The 24,057-nt window shown below is 40.4% G+C and overlaps 1 protein-coding gene across 2 annotated transcripts in view; it reads right to left on the reverse strand.

The window, feature by feature from the left end:
- daam2 (dishevelled associated activator of morphogenesis 2) overlaps positions 1 to 24,057 on the reverse strand; it is a gene marked incomplete in the record, with an annotated part of 106,101 nt that overhangs the window by 3,376 nt on the left and 78,668 nt on the right. For both annotated transcript variants that reach the window (XM_014337333.2, XM_042225605.1), the window contains 19 exon segments: positions 4,668 to 4,799; positions 5,104 to 5,164; positions 5,387 to 5,494; positions 6,431 to 6,599; positions 8,988 to 9,076; positions 9,820 to 9,926; positions 10,466 to 10,550; positions 12,363 to 12,469; positions 15,197 to 15,226; positions 16,597 to 16,704; positions 17,503 to 17,808; positions 17,913 to 18,097; positions 18,217 to 18,275; positions 20,885 to 21,023; positions 21,154 to 21,271; positions 21,366 to 21,432; positions 21,845 to 21,948; positions 22,514 to 22,624; positions 23,251 to 23,584. In XM_014337333.2, the coding sequence (XP_014192819.1) occupies positions 4,668 to 4,799; positions 5,104 to 5,164; positions 5,387 to 5,494; positions 6,431 to 6,599; positions 8,988 to 9,076; positions 9,820 to 9,926; positions 10,466 to 10,550; positions 12,363 to 12,469; positions 15,197 to 15,226; positions 16,597 to 16,704; positions 17,503 to 17,808; positions 17,913 to 18,097; positions 18,217 to 18,275; positions 20,885 to 21,023; positions 21,154 to 21,271; positions 21,366 to 21,432; positions 21,845 to 21,948; positions 22,514 to 22,624; positions 23,251 to 23,584 (2,419 nt within the window).

Raw genomic sequence — 24,057 nt, forward strand, 5'->3', positions numbered from 1 at the left:
CGGGGGAATGAACCCAATGCATTTTTAACATCGGAGAAAAACAAGATCTCCTGGAAAAACTCCAAACCCAAACCATGAGTATTTATCCATACTTTGACTTCCTAGATATCGCTAAAGGCACCATGGAAATCTCAGCTGAAGAAAATGCATGTGATTTCTCAAAATCCAGTTCAGCTTAGTTATTAGTGTACTCTCTCATTCGTTAATTAAATTTCAGTTGAACTTTATTTTATTTATACAGCACCAAACCATCTCATGGTGCTTTTTATTGTAAGTACGGTACTTGAATGGTGGGAAATGCGGGGAAAAAGAGAAGAGAAAACAAAAACAACAAAGAATGAAATCAAACTATGGGAGCAGGCAAATGTTGAAAATATATGCCATGCTGAAGACAAAGAGAATGAAAAGAGGAGAGTGTGCATCAAGAGGAGCATCCAATAGTCTGAGCCTATAGCAGCATAACTTAAGGATGGTTCAGGGTCATCTGATCCAGCTTCTAATAAAAGTTTCATCACAAAATTAAAGTTTCATCCTCATCACTGCTTTCATATTCATTTTTGTTTCACTCCTTCCTATTCTCACAGAGTCACATTTAAAGTCAAAATTCCCCAGCTTTTATGGTAAATAAAATATATCTCATCTCAGATCACTAACAAAGAATCTTCATATATTTACTCTTTTGGTTGATTTATTTCAATACAGTAAACAATAAATGGTACATGTTAAACCCTTTAGGTAAAAACAGCCTCTGTTGTTCTCTTCTGCACTGTGCTATTATCCTCTGTCTCATCTTCAGGGAGAGTTCAGTGACAGTAAACATGACTCTAGTTTATATGAGGTTAGCATCATACTGTAAATGGTCCTCGTGTTGTGATAAAACCATCCTGTCATTATGGTACTAGTCTCCATGGCAACCCCACCGTCATCACTCTCTCTCTCCTAGTAATTATGTGTCTGGTCAAATCTGTTTCCTCTCGTCCCCTTGGGTCTGAGCTAAATGAGTAAACACACACGCGGGCGCGCGTACACACACACACGTACTCCTGCACACACAATAAAATGAAGAATGTGAAGTTACAACACTATGCAGCTCATTTCACACAACCACTAAAATAAACACAGGCAAGCTCTGTGAGAGAGCCAATTATCTCTTTGCATTCTCTGATTATTTATTGCGCCTTATTTTTATTAATAATAGATTTTAGATTTTTGCTTTGGAAGATGAGATGTTGATGGAGAAGAACAGAAACAGTTGCTTTGTGTCTTTGTGGATCTAGAGCTAGGGTACCAGGGGAGAAATCATTGTGCTCTATGAGAAAGTTAGGTGAGACTGGGGTATGACATGTATAAGGACAAGTGTATGCTAGGAGTGACAGATGGGTTCAAAGTGGGAATGTGATTACATTGGGGATCTAAGCTCCTTCTTGTTTGCAACAGTGATGGACAGGTTGACAGATGTCGGGCAGAAGTCTCTGTAGACTCTGATGTTTGCAGATGACATTATGATCTCTAGTGAGAGTAGGGAGGAGAGTCTGGAGACCAGATTGGACAACATTAGAAATGAGCACATCAGAGAGATACCCTACCCTAAAGGTAGCAGCTGAAAGAAGCAGATGATACAGCTTCACAAAAAGTGATAAATGCTGTCAGTACTCAGCTTTTAGAGGCAATTTATGCACCTTAAAATAAATGAATTACAAAAATAGTCAAAGGAAATCCTAGGGTAAGTACAGTTGCTGAATGGAGGCATTTATTACAGCATGACACACTAAAAGGCCCCAACTGACAGCGAGGAGGATGCACATGCACAGTCAGCCTCACCAAGTCATTTGTCTGGAGGCATTGGCTAATACGAACATGCTGCCAAGCAAGCTAAAGAGGCACTTAGAAAGTAAACATTACTTCTGAGAAAAACTCTGGCTACTCAAAAAGAGTGCTGGCACTGACTCAAGCATCCTCCAATGCTTAAACATCAGATACTCCAAAATCCAAGTACTGATCAGCCACAACAACCTGCTGGCCTAAGATCATGTAGGCACCAAAACAGCTCAATGAAACCTAAAGGTTCCCAGTTTAAACTTGTAGCAAGACGATCAGTGTTACATCTTCTGGTGTATTTCCAGATGAGTAAAGGTTCTAGACAACTTTCAGTCATTTTGTTATATATGCTTACAATCTGAGCAATGCTTCTGATTTTGAGTCTACCATATCTGCAACCAGTCAGTCTCAAAATAATTTAGCAATTGTTTACTTCTTAAAATAGTCCGAGGCTCTAACAGAACTGCATAGAGCAAAATATGTCTACTAGCTGGTAAGTTAAGCTTAAGCAGACCCTTTAACTTTAACAATAACAACGACAACAACAATAACGGTGGTTAACACTGTTGCCTCACAGCATGAAGGTCCTGAGTTCAATTCCATCATCAGGTCGGGGTCTTTCTGTGTGGAGTTTGTATGTTCTCCCCGTGCCTGGGTTCTCTCTGGGTACTCCGGCTTCCTCCCACAGTCTAAAGACATGCAGTTAGTGGGGATATGTTAATTTGAAACTCTGAATTGCCTGTGGGTGTGAATGTGAGTGCGAATAATTTGTCTGTGTCTATGTGTTAGCCCTGCGACAGACTGGCGACCTGTCCAGGGTGTACCCCTGCCTCTCGCCCTAAGACAGGTGGGATAGGTTACAGCCCCCCCGCGACCCTGAAAAGGATACGCGATAGAGGATTGATGGATGGATAATAATAATAATAATAATGACAACAACAACAACAACAACAGGCAAATGTGAAAAATGCTGTGATGGATTAATTTGATCATGTCTCTACAGGGTGGTCATTATGTTGATCTTTAAAGACTTAATAGACAGAGTTAATAAGTACCTGTAAGGTGGCAAAACAGGCACTGTATTAAAACTACAGTTCAGAAAGCGTTGGAGAAGGTTTAGCAGCAGTATAAAGAAAAAACGTCATTTAAAACAAATGGACCCAGACATCCAGGGACTCTGGTTTGGTTGTATGAACAATGAAAGTGACTTGAAAAGCTCTGTTATGAAGGCAGATTGATGACCAGGAACAGTCTGCAATGTTCTTTTTGGTGGCCAAATTCACATTAGTTCTTGAACTTTTTCAACAGGCCACCTTTACCACTATTGCTCATAATTCTTTTAATCTTTTGATTTTTCATTCACTTGGCTTTCTCTCTGACTTTTTTTTGACAAAACATGAAGCTTTGATTCTTAACTTATGGGTCTGAAAATGTAAGCCAGTGCTGAGTTTTTTAAACAAGCATTCTTTCTAACAGCCAGCAGGGGGTGTCTCGTCTGGTTGTAAAAATGTGATCGTGTAGAAGCCTTTAGGAAAATGTACCTTGTTCTGTAAGATCATTTAACAGTTAAAAAGGTCTCCACTGCTAGTTTCAAGTCTTACTAAACACAACATGATGTTTCTTTTGTAAATTAATGACCATATTAGAGTTAGAAAGAAGGGTGAAACGGGGTAAATATGCTTATCTTTATATAAAATCTTTGACTGTTAATATAAACCAATCCTGGCTTTTTTGAAATAATTCCATTCCCTCCTCTTGAAAAGTCTCTCTCTATAACTCACAAGAACAACCGTAATCCTTTCTAGTGATTTTTCCACTGTGTGTGTGTATCTCCATCGCTGACATGCATGCAGACATGCTTGTTGCCATGGATGCTGTGTGAGCCTCAGCAGGCTGCCTGCTCCATTTAGTCGTTTTCTACCTTGTTGAGGATGAAGCGTACGCCCACGCTTCCATCTTTTTATTCCTCTGGAAACTTAACAGGGCGTCAGAGGGCCTCGACAAGCACTGAATCAGTGTGTCAGACTCCCCACTTAACAACCACACAGGCACAGTCTGGGCTGGTGAACACAGGTCTTTTTGTTTTACAGCGGTGCCCAAATCCTCCCCTTCTCTTCCAGTGACATTCCAACTAGAACATTTTCCCTCCATTTTTTTTTTTTTTACTGACCTCCTCCTTCAACAAATAATTAAGCAAAGACGAGGCTCAACCTGAAACACACGTCCTCCTTTCAATTGGTTCATGGCATAGACTGTATGTAAAATATGCAAATGGACAATGTGATGCCACTTGTTGGCTTTTTGAGGACAATTCTGATGATAAAATGTGCTAATACTAAGATTCATAAGGTTTCAGCGTGCCAGAATCGACATGCTAAATGTGCAGCAGATCTCCAAAGGCCTGGAAATTAAATAATGCGTTCACATAAATCTTTTCAACACTTTGGGATTCTCAAAGTCCCACTGAAATCTTCAACTTACATACCTCCTGCTATACATCAATACATGAGACAGCATGGTTCAAAGGGCATTTGTCCCAGTGGTAAAAAAGAAAAGTGTGTGGATTTAAAACACTAACATTCAGAGACAGACACAAAGAGAAGACGTGGGGGGAGTACGGGGTAATCTTTCAATGCTGGGTTTCCCCGACCTGCCTAAAGTCATCCCGCTGGACAAAGAGGGATGCTCAGAAGTTTCTTTTTCCCCCCATCAGTTTCTGTAATTTCCATCTTTCCTGCTATTCTGTCTTTTTTACATGAAAGCTTGGCAAGTTGCCTCGCCACCCACACGCTCATATGAACTTACACTTACAGTACGACCCAAATATGAGCGGTTAAATATTTGGTTACCTTGTCCTTGGCTTCACTCAGCTGGTCCTCCAGTTCAGAGAAGCTGAAGCCAGCCACCGTGATGAAGTCACCAATCACGGCCACAAACTTATCCCCTCGTTCCCTCGTCCTGCTCTGCTGGTAGTGCAGCTCCTGATGCGGGTAAAACGAGACGAGAGGCGTGTGATTGGTCGGTCTCTGAGGCTGAAGCATGCTTCATTACAATTAGTTTCACTTGAGCTTTCTTGGAACTCGGATGAGCGTATTTGTGCTGTAGCGCTCGTGTTCGCGTGTGGCAGAAAACATGACATGTCGCTTTCTGTGTCGCAGAGCGTGGAACATTACCAGCATTTAAACACCTCGCCCTGCTGCCCATCTCCGCACTGCTCGAAAACATAATTACAGACAGGAGAAGAACCGATGGGAGGGAGCGTGACACAAACGCACAACAACTTACCGCCTCCAGTGCCTTCAGTCCACTTCTGATACTATGCACTTCTTTTTCCAACTCTGACAAACTGCAGAAGAAGGAAAGACAAATATGAAGACAACATTTGTTAGCTGTTTATTTATGTGTGTCACAACTCACATTGTCTGTTGCTTTTTATCAAGAATTTCCTCAACATATTAAAAATCCTAAACAATTTTACTCAAGTAACAGCTGACACGGTCCTACTGTAACCACATGCAGTCAGAGGGAGAAATGCTCTTTTCCCTCAAGTGAAATATTGCACACTTACTTGACTTTGGCAGCTTCTTGTACGCTGCCGAGGTCCTGCTGGATGTGAAGCGTGTCCGGGTAGTTCTTCTCAAAGATCATGATCAAGTAGTGCAACATGGTTATGTTCCTATCGAATAATAAATAAAAAGAAAAATAGAATCAAGCAAAACAGAATTAACCAAAGTAATTTATGGAAGGATAAGGAATAGCCTCCTTTATTTTTGCTCACTTTATTTAAAACACAGGTCTTTGCTATTATTTCCATACTAACTATAAGATACATCAACATATACAGAAATTGCACTGGCACAAGAGTTGCAGTACATGATATTTACTGATAGATGTGCTCAGTGAGTGCACCCGCTGAGCATGGCACAGTTCTGTGCATGCAACTGATGCAAGCAGTAGCTCTCTTGAGTTAGGATTTAGTATAACTTTGCACAATCAACATCAGCATCTGAGAGGTTTTTTTTACCATTTAAAGATGAGCAATTGCAACATGAACATGAGACAGAGCTGAGATACTTAATCCTAAGGCAAAGGTGTAAAGTAAACTAACAAAAGGAAACAAATGTACTTGTTTCAGTTGTATTAGGGCTTAAGGTTTGAATTATTAGGGCCGTGGGCTCTTTGACTGACAGGTAGATGGAAACACAGCCAGCTGTGGTTGCTAGCTGCCTGCTAGGATTCAGCTCAGCCTGTTAGATCATTGAACTAGATCTCGGGAGCATGTTTGTGCTGCTGGTGTTCTTTAGATAATTTTTAATGCACCTACAACTTTTAATGCTTGCTGTGCGGGTAATTGTACTGACAGACCATCTAAGAAGTCTGTTGTCAGCTTTTAGAAAGTGAAATATTCTTGGATTTTATTCAGCATTTCTATCCGTTTTATGCACCCATAAGTCCTATAAATGCAACTTGCTAACCGAGATTGCTAAAACTGTCAACTAACCTATCCAAATAAACTAAAGCACTTATCCAAATGTAGTCACTCCAATAAACAAGCAGGCCCGCAGCGTAAGTCAACACTTGTAACAAAGTGGATTAACTGAAGACAGCCCACCTGTCTATGCTGGACTTGGTGTCAGCGATCTTGTTGAGGCTGGAGATCTTAAACCCGAAGGCGTTGCCTCTCTGGCCTTTGTTCATGAAGTTGCCGAAGGCCAGCACCACCTCCAGGACCTGAGTCAAACGTTTGCTCCGGACCACCTCCTTGGACGCGTTCAGGATGGCTGTAGGAAAATGAAGAGGGAGAAAGAGAGAGAGAGAGAGAGGGTTGCAGCTGGAGACATCATTTAGCTGGTGACTGATATGTGTGCACTCTCAGCTTTTCATATTACATAACACTCTGGGCTTTCACCATCTCCTTCCATTCTGTTACTCTACTCAAACCCACAGACACGCATACAACCTAAAAATCACCATCCTTTCCTTCATTTCTAACATCCTTCATGATGAGTGATCAATATTTCCCAAAACAACTGGGCAGCTCGGTGGGGAAACCCATCGAGTCCTTCCATCCATCCATAAAACAGCAGAGGGAGGGAATATTCCAAACATAACTCTGTAGTGTCAGCCTCTTTCCTCCAGAGAGCTGCAAGGTCTGGCAAAGTGCAGGTGGTTCCCTGTCTCCACAGAGGAAACCTCAGTGTGAATGTGAAAATCATTAACAAGTTTCATCTTGTTATTGTTGCAGTTCTTTGTGCTGTGATGCAGCATGGGAATCAGTCTTCTGGCTCTGCTGTCAGGGTTCTGAAAGGCTTCTTATTGAACCTGCTGGGTGGTCCAGGGAAATATAGACTCATGCAGAGTATATGACAAAGCAACATGAATAATAAAAGGGGATGAACACTTTATTACGGTCATCCACAAACTGTGGTTTGCAAATATTTTGGGATTCTGGAGGTCTGAGTGGATCCACCAACTCACAGGATGCCTGTACTTTATTTCCAGTCCATCGAGGGATCAGAAGCAGAGGCACCGAATTCATTTTAGAAGAGGGGATCCAAAAAAAGCAAACAAATAAAGTCTGTATCCAGAGAGATCTGGACCGGAAGTGAAGCTGCTGTTTATGATTAAAAAGCATGTTTTACTACACCGGTGACATTTTTAGAATGTGACCAAAGTGAATAAATACTGTGGACATGACATGCAAAATGTCACTTAAGTAACAGTAACAGTGTTACACACGCGCTGTATGTGTGGTTAATAAAAGCATTTTGCCCGTATTCATTATATGTGTTAATGCTACATAAAACACAATCTCTGCAAGCTGTGCCAGACATTAAAGACAGTTGACAATTGATTTTCACCACTAGGAGGATGAGGATTTTTTGTGCTTTTTGGCTCCTACTTCAATCACTGGTGATTAGCTGTAACATTTTACTTGTTCCCAGACGATCTGACAAATGTCTCACAGCACACACAAGCTGAACTACCAGTCAGCAAATAAAACGTTGCTCTCATAAATGAAGTGATTCAGGCCAGCAGAGCAGTGTCTTTAAAGTAGATCTGGCTCAAAGAGACTCAGTCACAACACACCCTGTGCATGCACGTGCATGCACACATGGCTATGAACCTCACTGGAAGCCTTTTCCCTCACTCTTTGAAGTTAGCTGCAGCATTTACAAGAGATGCTCTCCTCTCTTAACATAGGCCAGCTTTCCAAAACAGCCTCCCTGGTAACCTGAAAGCTGGCTTGATGGGGAAAAAAAAAAACCATACATAGTTGACCGCCCTCTCGCATCATGCACACGCACACACAAATTTAACTCAAAGGAAGGATTGTGAAAAAGCTTTGGTCTTGGTGTTCGCGGCTGATGACATTTCTAGTGTGGGAAACGTTGTTTTGTTTCTGGGTGTGTAACTGTGTGCCCCAAAAAGAAAATAAGTGCTCGCAAATGTAATCTTCTTTTCCATTTTTCTGTCAAACTGCGTCAAAAGACTGTTTGACGACAGTTTTGATGCATGAATCGAATCTAAGGTCAACTAATATTTCTGGCTTTCTAAGGAAAAGCTGCCATTATGCAATACTTTATGACTGTCTCCACCCCATCTGAAGCAATCAGCTGCAAGCTCCATTCTTGCTCAACATAATCTGTAAAAATAGGTCACAAATACATAACTCCATTTTATGGCAACTGTGTGTGTGTATGTTTTTGTTTTTCCTCTCATTACTCAGCAGCACTGAGGGGCACTGGGATTACAGTTCTGTTTTAAAAGCCAAATAATCTAGTTGATTTTTCACTGTTTGCTTTTCACTGTTCATATAATTAAACATTTTTTTTTAACCATATTTCTCTTTTCCTTTAGCTGCCACAAAATTTAAATCCCTGCTGGATTTGGTTTCCTCACATCAGCGCACATGTGCAGCTATGGTGCAGCGAGAAGTAGCAAGAAAAGCCTCGATGAAAACATGAAGCAAAATTTTCATGCACATAGAAAGCCAATGCAATGACGAGGCATTGGCACAAGTTTGAGCAGGGCAACACAAATGGAGGTGAATTCCCGTTTGCATGAGTGAAACTGTCACTGATGTGTTTTATACAAAAATGGGGATCCAAGAAACAAAGTTCATGTTTACATAACCTTACAGTGGCCTCAGAGGTGTTTGTTCTTACCTTCAACCTTAGGCTTTGTTTCAGCAAGACGCTCTGCAAACTTCTTCTTAAAGAACAGAGCCTGCAGTCTCTGCTGGTAATGGTCAATTCTGTTGAGGAGAAAAGAGTGACAGAAGGGGGAAATGGGGGGAGGTGAGTTACATCTGTCTCCAGGGGAGTCCAAGTTCAAAGCTAGAAGTCACTCAACTGTGCAAAACTCCCTCTCTCAGTTTTCACTGCATTATCATCCAATAAGCGCCTATCAAAATGGAGAGTTGACAAATGGATTTGTTAAACTTGCTCAAAAGTTCACCAAAGGAGGGGGTGGGGGGGATTTCAAAGAGGGACTCAGGATATTAAATTGCAAAAAAAAGGAACTAACTAATTCCCAGATGTGTTCCTCAGACCAGCGGATATGTGGTCAAAAGGGTAGTAGCAGAGGAAACAAAGCAGAAAGGTGATATTTCATTAAAAGGAAACAAATAGATTTGTCTGTCAGGAAAAAACGAGTTCTGAGAACAAGAACAGCATCCAGGAAAAAGGCATTGATTTAGGCATTGGTGTTACTACAGTTGTCAAAACAAGACTAGTTTCTTCAGCTAAAAAAATGAATCACACCCAAGCTTGAGGCTTGTTTGGGATTCCACCCTTGTCTCCGTGCATTGAAAGCTATCAATTTAGCACCCATTCCCTGACTGGATGATCTTTTCTTTTTGCATTAAATCTGTTGCAGCTTCTTAGAAATTAAGTTCCTTTAAAATTAGTAAATTAAAACTGCAGTGAAACATATGAATTATACGGCTAACCTAGCATGGATGTTGTTACCTGAAGCCGAGTATCACACTATGTTTACCTGCTCATCTCAAAGAGGAAGCGATCAGCTCGGGCCATCCTCTCCAGCTCATGTTTGTGCTCCTCCAACAGGTCGATATCACTTTTCTCTGGGACAAACTTCAAAAGCTAGAAAGACAACAAGAATCCAAAAGTTCACGCAGAAGACTGTTGGCAGCATTTTAAACGACAGAATCGGGTCTGTTTTAATGCCGTGGAGCAACAATATTTAACAATAGATTGTAGCTTTGTGCCTTGTGTACAAAGATTTCACAGGCTTCTCTTAATCTAATCATGAAATTAGCATCTGTAGATAATCTGCAAATTCTTCTTTATTTTACATTTAGACACATTATTGTTAAACTCCATGCAGTGAACAACATTTCATTTTTTTTACTTCTACTGTTTGCGAAATGTTTCACCTTGTTATTTTACTTTACAATAATGCACCAATCCCAAATAAATATATTATTAAGATTTACTAACTATTGCATTCTGCTTTTATTCACTTTTTCTTTTTCCTTTTTTTTACATTGCCTCAGATTTCTTTGAAGCTTGATTATCATCAATAATTACATTTTCTTTCCATAATAAAGCAAGTATAGGGACATTGTTTTGACCCAACCAGTCGCAAAAGACCTGAAAAGCTTATTTTCACTGGACCATACCTGCTCCAGCATATCTTTAGCAAGCTCTTCTCTCTCATCCATCTCCAGGATTGCCCTCTTGATTTCTTCATTGCTCATTTTTAATCTAAAGGGTTAAAAAAAACAACTTTATTACAGTAAAAGAACTACTAGTGGACTAGCTCATTGCTCACAATACCAGCCTGGACCAGTGACAAACCCCGGGAACACTGCCAGCTGTTTTCAGTGCATCTGATCACTGAGCCGGGTTGCAATCAATAACAGCATTGTTAGTCTGTGCAGCAAACCCCTTATTGACCAACTGCTGACCCCATTTGGGTCTAGTCTGTAGCCCAGGGTCATTTGCTATTGACTCGAAAAGGAGTTCAGGGACCACGCTGATGTTTTGTCAGACACACAAAGAGCTCAGAAAGCATATGTATTGATCTGTAGAGGGGGTAGAGCTTAAATTCTCAAAAGGGCTTCGGACCAGCGCTATTAGGAGACAGACAAATAGGAGCCATATTGCCAAGTGGATCTTAAATGATGACAATTGATTCGGGTACAGATGCAGAGGGATTCAAAAGCCCTTGGGTGGGGGACTAGGGTTGAATAAATGCGAGTTAATATAATGTAAGCGACTCAATGTAGAGTCTGCTTGTAGCTGAATGTGTAATAATAGACCGGATTCTCACAGTAGAAATCAGAACATTACTTTCCAAGATGTTGCTTTAGCTATATAATGCTTTCAGATAAAGATGTATGGATTGAGTTACACTCACAGATGGCCTAGGTGTCCATTAAAAACACATTTCTGGCTCTAGATGCATGAGGCCATCATTCCAAGCAGCTCCCACACAGAGTTAGTGCTCTAACCCCTGACCTAATGTTACTTATTTATCAGTGGTCTGCACTGAGGCCATTTCTTCAGCACTATAAAACTAATTAGCAGATAATTACTGTGGCTGAGTGAGCTCGAACCACTGCAAATACAACAAAGCAAAAACATAAAATAAAATAAAATAAAAACAACAAACATGCTGCAAGTAGTCCAGGAAAAAAAAAGCTGGGAAAGTCTTGGAAACAGTCATGTTGGACCTAAGCTGAAGGAATTAGCTGGAAAAGATAGGTTTCCAGAGAAGATCTGAATATGAGTAAAACGAAAAGATTAAAAAGGCCTAAGTGAAAAGGTCCGGTTAGAGTTACACTAGGCATGAATCTAGAAATCAGGACTAAAAAGCTACTGGTTTAATGACCTAAGTGAACCAGGCTTAAGAGTGTTCCAAGTCTGAGAAATAACCTGAGGCTATATGTTTCACTTGTTTATAATATTTTAAATATTTTTTATAAAATTATTGCTTAATTTAATGAGGAGGTATCCAATATAACACTGTCACCATAGGCAAAAATATTCCTACATTTACTTCTCAACTATCAGGAAATAAGCCTGCACACTTCAAAATAAAACCAATAATCTCTCCAGACTGTAGTGGAGACTGGATGTAATAAAAGCATGAAAGACCTTCTCAAGCTCGTTAAAATAAAGAAAGAAATAAAAGCCGTCTCATTGAAGAAAATGATCAAATATGAAGCCAACATTCTTCATATGAGATTTGCATGCTGAGAAGAGCGTCAGCGATACATGTATATGTGAGAGGACAAACAAACCTTTAGCTTTGAAATAACTTGATCTATAAGTCTAATTCAAGAGAAAAATTAAAAAAATAAAGCCGGACTTTTTTAGCATAACAGTTACAATTTGTTACAGCATTTACAGAAGACTGACATGTATGTCATACGTTAGTGTAATCTGTATAAGAGTAACTCAAAAGGCAGCCTTGCAAGTTGCAGCGCATCGAGATCTCACAGCAGATGCTAATCAGCTGTTTACTGATGATGCGATACACTATGATTAATCATTCAAGCCGAAGCCCCTTACTTTGAAAGCAGGATGACACAATTCTGTGCACGTCTGCCATCAATGACTGACAGCTCTTTGACCTTCCGCGTGCTGACGTATATGTCATCCATCGAGCCAGTCTCTTTCTGCAGAAAGACAGAAAAACAGATTACGTTTTGCTCGCATAAAATGCAAAGCGTGCACACTGTAACGTCTTTTCCTCGCATCTGCATGACATCTTTAGCTGGTTGAGAGACGACCCCTTCTGAGCGTTTAACAATGTGATAATTTAGAACAGATTCACGAAACTCTGCTTTAAACTACCAAAGACAGTTTGTTGCAGTTGTTTAATCATTTATCAAACTCAGACTAAAAGGCTGCACTCTGGCCAAATACTTTAGTCATTCCCCCGACCTGTTTTTGCAGTTTTCTGAGGCCATAACGCACATCTCATTAAACATTATAAACTCCTTGACTCAGGATGGGAAGGGGCATGAAAACATGTGACACAAGCTGTGGAACAAAAAAATAAATAAACTCTACAGCAGGTCTTGGGCGAGGACATTTTTTTGGTGAGTCACCATTGCAAATCCAATGCAGGCAAACCTATAAACTTTGCAGAGCAACAGGAAACATGGCTGATAGCTTGATGTAAGCCAGTCAGATATTTCTGTAAGCTCTGCACAAATGTAGTATTAAAATGCACCAGGGGAAAGAACACATGTCTGAGAGGACTGCATGTTAAACGCATTCTATTTATGGTCCGATCTGCTTTCCTCCCTGCCAGAAAATGTTCTTCCTGAGGTCGTTGAGTATGACATTTGTAAAACAGATGTGGCTTGTAAAGAAAGTGTCGTTTTTCCATGCCCGTGCTGACCCAAGGTGCCTGGCAGCCGACTGAGGTTGGCACCGGGTTAGGGGGACAACTCCCATTCACTGAAAACTGCCAAAGCCCTCTCTGCACAAGCGGTGAAAGCTATTGTGCCAACTTAACCAAGTGTAACTGGAGACTTTATCTTTTCTAACAGCTATGAAGTAACAGTGATGGAAATGTGGCGTTTACAATTGCATATTCAGGCTTTTTCCAGCTGAGATTATAATGAATAATTAAAGAAATTAAAGATGATTATTGTAATTATGGTAATCAACACAATAACAAAAAGGCAAGATAAGGAGTAATAAGGCAGTGATGATTGGGATTAATGTGGACCCTCTACTCATTTGTATTGGCACCATTATATTATCCAGTGATGAAAATCATATCTTTAACACTGGAGAATTATTAACCTTAGTTTAAAGCAGTGGAAAATAATCTGATTTATGAAGCGTGTATGACATAAGATAGTTTGCTGGAAGTTTTCTGCACTTCTAGAGAGATGCCAGGAGAAACCTGAGACCAACTGGCTTCAAAATTTAAAAAAAAAAAAAAAAAAGACCACTTTTAGTAAATTTTTCTGAGGATTTTTTTCCCCCCCAAATTCTCCACCGTGCTCACTGGTTAATGTTGTTGCTAAATTTGTTTTTACTCCACTCACCGAGACTCTTTTGGTGAAGAAAGCTTTGGCTGGAAATGGTGCTAACAAGGGCAGTGAGATTGAACGGAAACTGCAAAACCATGGGCCATAAAACCAAAACAATTATCTTAAAGAAACCGTAAGCCTGTTTCAGCAAAAACAAAACACAAAATCAATAGGTTTTTATACTAGGTGACCACTTTGGTGCCTAAACTGACCAAACAGAGAATGGAAAAAAAGTAATTAAGATAAGATCTCGAATGGCACACAAACTTGTGTTTCCTGGTTAAAAGTCATTTATCTGATTTGGACCAACACCACGCCCTCTGCCTCTCTTTACTGCCTTTGTAGTACTAGAGCCTAGAATTAAGCTGAAAACAAAGCCAACACAAAAAATTGCAGTTCCTCTAGTGGCCTCTAGTGGCCACTAGTGATCGCTAGCTCCCACAGTGTGTCAAACCGCAAAAACTTGCATGTTAAACCATTTAAGTTTACAGCAAACATAAACATGTGTACAGCTTGGTAAAAAAAATGGTTCATAAAAATTTTACAGTGCCTAATTTCTTTTCTTTTTTTAATAACTTCTCCACCTGGATATTGGCGGCTTTGTTAGAGAGGTATATGCCCACATAGGTAATGGATGCTTGTAGCTGTCTTGCTACACTATGTTTGTGAAATTGGTGCCTTCTGGATAATTACTAATATAAATATCTAGGAATTAATATGATTGTTGGATGTGCAGCAGTTCTGGTTGGTTTTAATGTTTCCTTAGTCTGTTAGCAAAATTAGCAGATATGTGGGTCTGTCTATTGCAAACAAGCTAGCTCGCATTTGCTGCTAACATATTAGTCCACTGTCATCTAAATATAGTAACTTCTGGCTCCAAAAAGCCAGCATGGTGGTAATGGTAATGCTAATCTTACAGCTTTACAATGTCCCCAAAGCCAAAAGGTGATATCACTATGGCCACATCCATCTTTGATATACAGTCTGTGGTTTTTGCATATCAACTCCACACAATGCTAGAGAGATATTTGATTTGACTGATGTTTTTGTTCTAGCATATTTAGGTATAATAATGTTGAGAAACGTTCAGGGCTGCAGTGCATGTGTTCTGTCGTTAAGCTATGAGAATGCTTTGGCATTAGGAAACTGCACAGGATAATTTTATGTCATAACTTTTACACTGTATGACTTATCATTAATATTCAAAATCTTGATGCTAAGGTATGCCGATCAAAGTTCATACATTCAAACCCATTCATTACACTATTCTAGCTGGCTGGCTGCTTCTTTGTTGCAGAAGAGAAAATAACAGAGAAATAAAGATGGTTGAGAAGCTAGAGGATTTAAACTCACCTGTTTGAAGGATTGGTTAGTGAGCAGGTCCTGCCCAGGCAGTCGAAGAGTGCAGAGAGACACAAAAAAAAAATTGAAAACACATGCAAAGATTAGCACATCAAGCAGAAAAAAGGTGGTGGCTAGAGCAAAGAAATATAACTACGCACACTACAAGCTGAAGCCGGGAAGCCCTCTGTGAGAAAAATCATCTACCGTCCGAGTCATCAGGGGCTCATGAATCTAAACCTCTCTGTACTGCATAAATTTGGTTTCTGTCTTCTCAAAGAGGTCATGATTGTTATAATGAATTCTTTTGATTGCATCTACATCTGCCCTTCTGCCCTGACGTGGAAAAACACAACCATGAAAAATGACTGCGGTAACTAATCCTACCGAGGGCAAATGTAAACAAAAGCCCATTTTTAAAGTAGAAGGACCAGTGACAAGCTTAAAATAAGTAATTATGCCATGAATAAACACTGCAATACTGTCCAGCTGAATCAAATCTAGCCAAATGGAATCGAGTTGTCAAAGCCAGGAAGATGTTGGGTTTTATGTGGCTACGTCCATAGAGATCTGAATTTAACCGTTGGCCTGTGCCAATAAAAACCTGCTCTGTATAAATAAATACCCACAGTAAATCACTGTCAGAAACAACCTCAAGTGACCCATTCCTCTTTAATAAAAGCCTGCAAAGAGAGGATGGGCTTAAGGCTGTCAGAAGGCTTTTAAGCGACACTGTAAAATACATTACAAAGGAATTCAACAATTTTAATGCTTCAAAAGAGACTTTGCATTGAGCCAACTAATTAGAGCAAATTAACATTCCACTTAAACATATTTAAATCTGTGTAATATATCAGTTGGTGTAATTCCACCCAGTATTACCACATGACAAGTGGTGTGCAATTAGTTTATTGCACAGAGGGGTGTAATTGCGCCGCACTGTATGGTGTTGCCACCAAGACAATTATCCTATTAGTTAGTGCCATGATTTAGTGAATGCCCTCTTTATTTTAGCTTTGGTAAAAAGTTTCCTGTATCGTGACTCCTCGTGACTTCAGCGGTTTCCTACATGTCGCCCTGATTCATGAGCCCATGAAGAACCAGTCAAGGTCTCACACAAATGCTCTGCAGACACTAGTGCAAAGCAGCAGCTCTGTGGCATCTCTACAATAAGGCATTCAGCAGTGAACAGCTGCTCATGTTAGCCCGGAGCTGGACCTTGGCGCTCTCAAGAGTTCCTTTTTACACAACCCACCCTTTAGCCTGTCACACACACTTTCAGTAATACACACAGTTCAAGAATCTAGGCCAATATGGTACTCCACACACACAAAACAATTGCTTATACGCACACACTCTCACACTCACTTCCAAGTCATAAAACTACAAGCCACTTCCAAACAAATCCAAACCTGTTGTCTCTGATATGCTGAAAACATCTTCTCTATGTCTTTCAGGTCGAGGATCTTGAAAGCTCTCAGATCATCAATGTCGCTCCAGATGGTGCCATTGACCATGTTCTAAAAACAGGGTGGAGTGACATAAGAGGTTCATGCGTATACACTGATTCATTCACAACTGCTCATTTTAAAACTGTTACAGTTCAAAATATGAGGTCAGCATATGTACAAACAATCCCCGTGCGCCAAAATTTTCAGGCTTCAGACTGTTCTAAACACTCCACTTCAGGATCTTTTTTCATCCTCTCCTCTGTGGGATGTCACAGAGTGGGGACATCCTTACATGGTTGCTGAGGCAGACAGCTTTGGCTGTGAGCACAGAAGCTGAGTGAAGTGGTAGATGGGACCTAGAATATGATGAACTGAAGGTGAACTGAAATGAAGATGCAGTGTTACATAAAACAGGAGAAAAGAAAACCTCTGAGGCTGAAAAAGCAAATGTAGAAGTTCCAAAAAATACATTTCCACAAAGCAGATATGCAAGTTACCAGAACGCCAAAGTTGAGGCTTCAAAATGAGACTCCATCTTTCCATCTTTTATATACAGTCTATGCCCAGAAGAGTCCAAAAATGATAATGTAGACATGATAATGATTTGAGTTTTATTATAATTCATATCCACTTCATATTTATTTTTGCTATTTCAGAGTAGTAGAAGTAATACTAGAAGTACTAAAGAGGAAAACTTTCTTATTTTGACAACAATATGTCAGAAAATTAATGGCCGGGCATGTTCACCTTTTATACACAAACGATAGTTCAACCCTTTTATGTTAATGCGCTTACATTTTGGGAAAACCATGGCTTGAATGACCCCCACCCATTAGTTTAACAATGCAGTTTTCCATGTTCACTCACCTCTCCTAGTTTGGCCCAGTTGAAGGACTTCAAAGGATGTGAAGGCTGAGGGATGGACTTGGAGTGCATGCTGCTCATCGAGTTAAACGATGAGGGAATGGGAGGAGGCGGAGCTCCAAAAATAGGTGGGGCTCCTGGTGGAGGAGGTGGTGCCCCAGGTGGAGGAGGTGGAGGTGGGGGAGGCGGGCAACTGAATGGTAGAGGAGGTGGAGGTGGAGGAAAGCCGCATGTCATAGGTAGTGGAGGCGGAGGCATAGGGCCGCCAGGAGGAGGAGGGGGAGGTGGGAAGGATACATTTCCGCCCTGCTGGAGGTCAAATGAAAGATCAGTTACTAAATAAACCGTAAAAAAGGGATTACAAATTACTTTAAATTGATGAATAAATTAAACATTAAACATTAGCAGCTCACAGCGATGTCATTGATGCGCGACGACAGGTCCAGCACTTGTTCCCGGGCCGAGCGCAGCTCCACACCTTCACGCTGTAGTTTATCCTTCATCTTGTTCAAAGTCTTCATCATGTCCTCTTTTTCCTGCGTTTTGGTCTCACACTCCCGCTCTTTCCGCTCCAGTTTAGCTAGCAGCTCTGCATGCTCTAAAATCAAACAGTGGTGGAGCAATGGGTTGGCACGGTGTTAGCAGATTTGGATAACAGTGAATACAGGCAAGAAGAAAGATAAAACCATGATGGATTCTGGTGAACTTTAGCTTTACCTTTTCTGAATTTCTCTGCTTGTTCTCGCCATTGTTTCACCTCATTTTCATTGACCAACCTGTGAGGCAGACAGACAAGAATAAGCACAGAGAAAGTGGACACTGGTCTGCAAAGAATTCTTGCATATAAGAGGAAACTTCAGTCCAAACATGTCAATACAGGACATTTGAGAAACCCATTGATCAGGGTTACTTCTGCTTTACTTCATCTTTGCGAGAGGGATTGAGATTTATTTCCTGCATTGACCGGTTTGTTGCGGTTTCCTCTTTTAAGCATCGTTATACAGCATTAGTGCTCAAATAAAACCTGTCAGTTATCTGTTATGAGTTCTAACTCCTGGTTCTTGGCTCAGATTGAGGTTATGTTTAGTTTTAAAATTAAGGTTAAAGGAGGTAAGGAATGCGCATTGCCGATTATTGTACATGTAAACAAAAAACACAAATATGAGATATAAGTGTAAGTTAATAAATATATTGTATTTAGTGGGATTTTTTTTTAATTGTAGGAGAAATAGTGGAAAGTGAAACCTTGAGCTCCACTGGTAGCTTTGGCTAGAGTTGAGAGAAAAACATGTTGCATCATCACTACTCACAGAAAAGCTGTTCTTAACAAGGAGCCTAAATACATAAAATATTAGACAATCAATGCACCAAAAATAGGATTGTAATAATAAATAATATAATTAAAAACATAATTATTTTTTAAAAGAAGAAATTTATTTTTCCATTAATAGCTGTGTTTTGATTTATTTGCGTGAATTTATCAGTTTACCCATTTAAATTTTGTTTTTTGTTTTTTTTTTTAAACTTAACTTGTTAAATTATACATTAAGAAAATAGATGTAACTATGATTATATTAAAATACAATAGTTACAATAATTAAAATATTGCTTTCATTTATTTTTCATTATTTTTTATAATCTATTCAACAATTTAAACCAAAAAACAACAGGTAAAGATTTAGATTGTAAATATAAATTGTAATTTATTCATATATTTATTTATTTGGTTTTCATAGTTTTGGAAGTTTTGGATAGTTTTGGCACTTTTGGTCCTCCATAGCCTGGCTGCCACAGAGGACAATAATACCACTGTGATGATGGTTCACACTTAAAGGCATCAATTCACACCAGGAAAGCAAACTGGGCATTAGTCAGTTTCGGGGCCTTTAAAGTGGTCGTGTTTAAGAAGTTGAATACAGAGTCAATACTGCTCTATTTATAGTTGAAGCAATGTTAAAAGGATCCAACTGATTAAAACAAAAAGACACAATCAGTTTTTCTTGACTGGTCAAATAAACATTTTTGCATGACTGTGGAAAAATGTGATTTGTACAAGAGCGTCAATTCTGGGGTCGGGCACACGTGTGAGTAGTCAGAGCCGTCGTCATAGTGACCACAGATGATGAATGACTTTGTCTCCCGGCTGTTTTAACAGTTGTTTTAACATGCGCTCCACCATCTGAGCTAACACGGCACTAGTCGTACGTTTTTACCCGTTAACCGTCAGGACCTCCTGCGTGCAGCCGATCCGGTAAGGAAATCTCAGCTTATGCACGCTTTTTCCAGGCAACATTTATTTGAAGTGAGTTTATGGAAACAAGAAGAGGCTGCCAGCAAATGTAAAGTGAGGGGAAGGTTTCAACCATTCTGATGCATCTTCAGTTGATAGCAATGGGCATCCAGGCTCAGATGCAGCATCCAAGTTTGCATTCTGATCGCTACTGGAAAGAATTCTGCTCAAGCGTGCTGATTGCACTAACAACAGTGGGTGAATACTTCACCAAGCTACATGTTTTATGGTGCTTTCACCACAAAGACTAAACACATTCATCTGTTATGGTAAGCTTGCTTTTAAAAATAACAAAAATGAGGAGAACTGAAGAGAAGAATGACAGCACCAAGTTACGGCAAAGACAGAGCTCTAAATTCAGTCTGTGTGCACTTGTCATGTACCGAGACCCTGACTTAGCAATGATCATTTGGCTGTGCAAACCTTCTCCTTCCAAGCCATAACGCTTCCCCCTTGTCTGCCTCGCTGCACCTGAACATGGCTGACTTGGCCCAACAGCCCTCCTAATGCGATTAGAACAATTTCCTTTTGATCTCTGGCTTCCACTTCCATGCCAGTTCACGCACAGAGCAAGGTTTCCTCCGATTCAGTCCAAGACCCCCTGCTGCCACCTTCACATCACCTCAGCTTCCTGTAAAATTACATTCCCTGCTCCCTTTTACCACGTGCTCCTCTGCAATAGCCTGCAAAACCCTGTGGTTTATTGTATATGTATATGCTCCTCTGTACTAAAACACCATATTCCAATGTTTATCTCTCCCAATCTTTGATATAGAAGAAACACATGATATCAGGGCTTTGATCTCTGTTGCTAGTGATGCTGATTAAAAGCATTAACTACAAGATTTTCTCAGAAAGTTGGAGTGTTTACAGTACTGGGGGATGAGGAGAAGCTTTTGAAAAAGGCATTGAGTGGTTGATTGACTTGAATCATCACTTGCAACAATCATTCACAACCTTTTCCCAGTGGGCATGAGGTGCAAGCAGCCCTGGCAGGGTATCAATCAAGATCCTGTCATATAAATACATTACTATAGTAAAAAGCTTCATTAGCGATCACATGTCCACTGTTGATCAATGAGAGATTTCACTCACATGCGAATGATGTTCTTTACATTGAAGTTGTCCAGAGGGGAGATATCAGGGTCCTCTCCCTTGTCGTCCTGCATGACGATCTGCTGGAGGATCCGGTCTAAGAGCTGCCAGTGCTGCAGGGTGCCACCACTACGCTTATCTGTTTTTTAGGGGGTTTTTTTCATGAATAAAAAGCTCAATAAGCTCAATATAAAAAGATGAACACTGAAGCAAAGTATAGCCTAGAAATACTTGATGTCTTTTCTCCCCAGGTAAATGTGAGTACTCACAGGGCATCTGCAGACAGTGTTGCAGGATGGAGAGGAGGTGTGGGTAGGAATCAGTGTGGCTCAGCTTCTTCTTGATCAGCTCAAACATGGCTCCAGCACTTTTAGTATCTACATGGGTCTGTTGAGTAAACAGAAGGAATCGGTACCACACAGCTGTTTAATTACCTACAATCTAAAAGGAACACACTAATGTCAAACCAGGGAAAACTCACCATATCAAATCTTTTGGCCAGCTCAGAGTCGTCCTCGTTTCGCACCATCTCAAAGAAATCCAAATGCCTAAACAGAGAGATAAAAAATGTTCCTTCATTTGATCCCAAACTTCTGTATTTATTTAATTACCTTTAGAATTTTATTACTTGTTAATAATAACTGCTTGTAAACATTGGGGGACAATGCATTTCTTTGTAGAGTTTCAAATGTTAAAGAGGGCTTACTCTCCTCATTTCCAGCTCCTTATTTCTATTCCTAGACTGTACTAGGGTAGCATGATTCACTATATCTGATTTGGTCTTGATTGGATCTCCCGTCTATTATCTTAATCAAGCATATAAACATATAAACCCTGTTTGAGACAACAGTACCGCAGTGATACTCCATTTTAGGAAAATTAAATGAAAAGGGTGGGATGTTTTGTTATTTTTAAAAACACATCAAAGATTTAGTTTCCATTTCTTCATCAGTGACTCACCTATCCAAAGTGGCGTTTTCGTGCTCTCTGAGCTTTTCGATGACCGGCTGTATGCCCAACATCAGGAACTCGTACCTTAGATGGAGGCGAAACTCCAGGTTGTCCTGAACATAAAGGATCAAACAATAAGAGAGGACACGAAGCTGTAATAAATCCATATGTCATATTTAATGGGACATCAGATACCTCAGCATCTTAAAAGTGTTGCATGTATCTTGGTATGTATCATCTTTAAGCACCATTTTAGCATAATTACAAAAAGAATACTTTGATTCCAAAACCCACTGCTATCTCTAAAATTCTCTAACAGGTCCTGTCTTTTATTTTTGTTTACTCGGTACAAAATCTTTAACTAAAAAGTCAACAGTTCTTAGAGGAAAACACCATCTATGTTGTTCATGATGATCCACAAACAAAAGCCATGCCACTGCATCTATAGTCAAAGCATGGCTGCACTTTATCGTATATTTCACTCAATTTACCTTTAAGCTCAGAATGAAACAAACTTTATTATTTGTGAACCATAAAAAAACAAACAGCCTCTCCTGATGCTTTAGTGACTATTCTTACAAGTATTTAAGAAATCTCTTTCATGAGAGTTACACTCATTAAGTTTTGTATACAGTTATTTAGAGTGTGTTTAACAGGAATGAGGCTGTGAATGCAGACCTCTCCAGCCCCAGCGTTGAGCACGGCGTTAATGAAAGACATGATGGCGGTCTTTAAGTTGACCTCGTCTCTGTAGCGTCCTGTACTTTTGTCCAGCTCATTCAGCAGCGTCTGGAAGATCAGAGGAGACGGCAAAGTTAGTCAGCAAGTGCGTTTGATCGGAAAAAAAAAAAAAAAGAAATTAATTGGATAGTAATTTCAATCTATATTTAATTTAACAGGCAAGCAGCACAGGGCTGCTGTTCTTAGTTCTTGCCCCCTTCTTTGCCTCTTAAACTGACCTTTGGCACTCTTTAGTATCTTAATCATAATTCAAAGAAACATTAAAAGCCCTCGTAAGTTTGAATCACTCAGCTCCTGCGGTGTTAGCTTAGCCAAGGTGGCATGATTTACCGCACACCCCAGGGGATGTATGAGATGTGGTTTGTTGATTCAGTCCTGCTAGTCACTAAAGCACTACACATACTGTGACCTCCATAACTTAAGATGTCCTCACCTGCCTTTAATAACGCACGTGTGTTGACGTAACCCAAGGCCAGCCGTCTGAGGCACAATTCTCCAACTTATCAAAATGACCGCAGCTTGATTTATTTTAGCATTACCCAGAAATATTTGTCTGCCTTTACCCATAATCTATGTCTGCCTCACACTGTCAGCAAAGGCTCCTCAAGCCTGAATGTGCCACGTGACATGCCCCTGCGTTAACCTCAGATACTAACAAAAGAAGCTTCTCTTACCTGGAAGCGAGTCCTCTCAGCAGCATATTTCTGGTAATGTGCCATGGCTTGAAGCACCTTCTTGTGTCCATCTGGCACCAGGCACACCGCCCCAAGAATCTCCAGTACTGCCACTTTGGTCTTGAAGTTCTCTGTCCGGAGGCTCTGTGAGATGGTATTGATGCTCTGCGGGTGGGCCAGGACATGCGCACGGCCCTGCGAGTTGTTCATCAGCGCCTTGATGCACCCGATGACGGAGGTGTGGACGCGGCTCTCCGACGTCTCATAGTCCATGCTGCGCAGGAAGTTGAGGAGGCAGGTGAGGCCGTCCAACTCGATGAAACGCGTAACAAACCTAATGGAGGACAGGAGGAAAAGCGCAGGGTAAAGACTGAGCCAATGTGCTAGTTTACAACCAACGCACAATATAAAGACAAAGGTTCATACTAAAACTGTAACCTAACCCATATTTTAACAACACAGTGAAATTCTGCTTCCATAGTTCCCGGTGATACACTGGGCCTTTCTCCTCCAGACCCCTTCCCATGCCTTCTCTCCTGCAGTTTGTGTTTTTGCCTTCTGTTTGTTAATCACAGTTTTCCTGTGCTCCACTTTTCTCTCTTCTTTTTTAAAGCAAACTCTCAAGTGTTGCTCACAGGGGATCATATCTTTTGTTGTTCTTCTCCCTCTAGTGTAGCCATAGGATATAAAACTCTGTTAGAGGCCAGTAGTGGTGAACTTGCACTGGACAAATATAATGAAAGTGAAAGTGTTTGTGCCTCTGTGCTCACAGATGGATGAAAAACGTTGGGGATTCACTATGGACAT

This window comes from Haplochromis burtoni, unplaced genomic scaffold, assembly GCF_018398535.1.
Source record: "Haplochromis burtoni strain Fernald_Lab_line unplaced genomic scaffold, NCSU_Asbu1 Contig_176, whole genome shotgun sequence".
NCBI lineage: Eukaryota > Metazoa > Chordata > Actinopteri > Cichliformes > Cichlidae > Haplochromis > Haplochromis burtoni.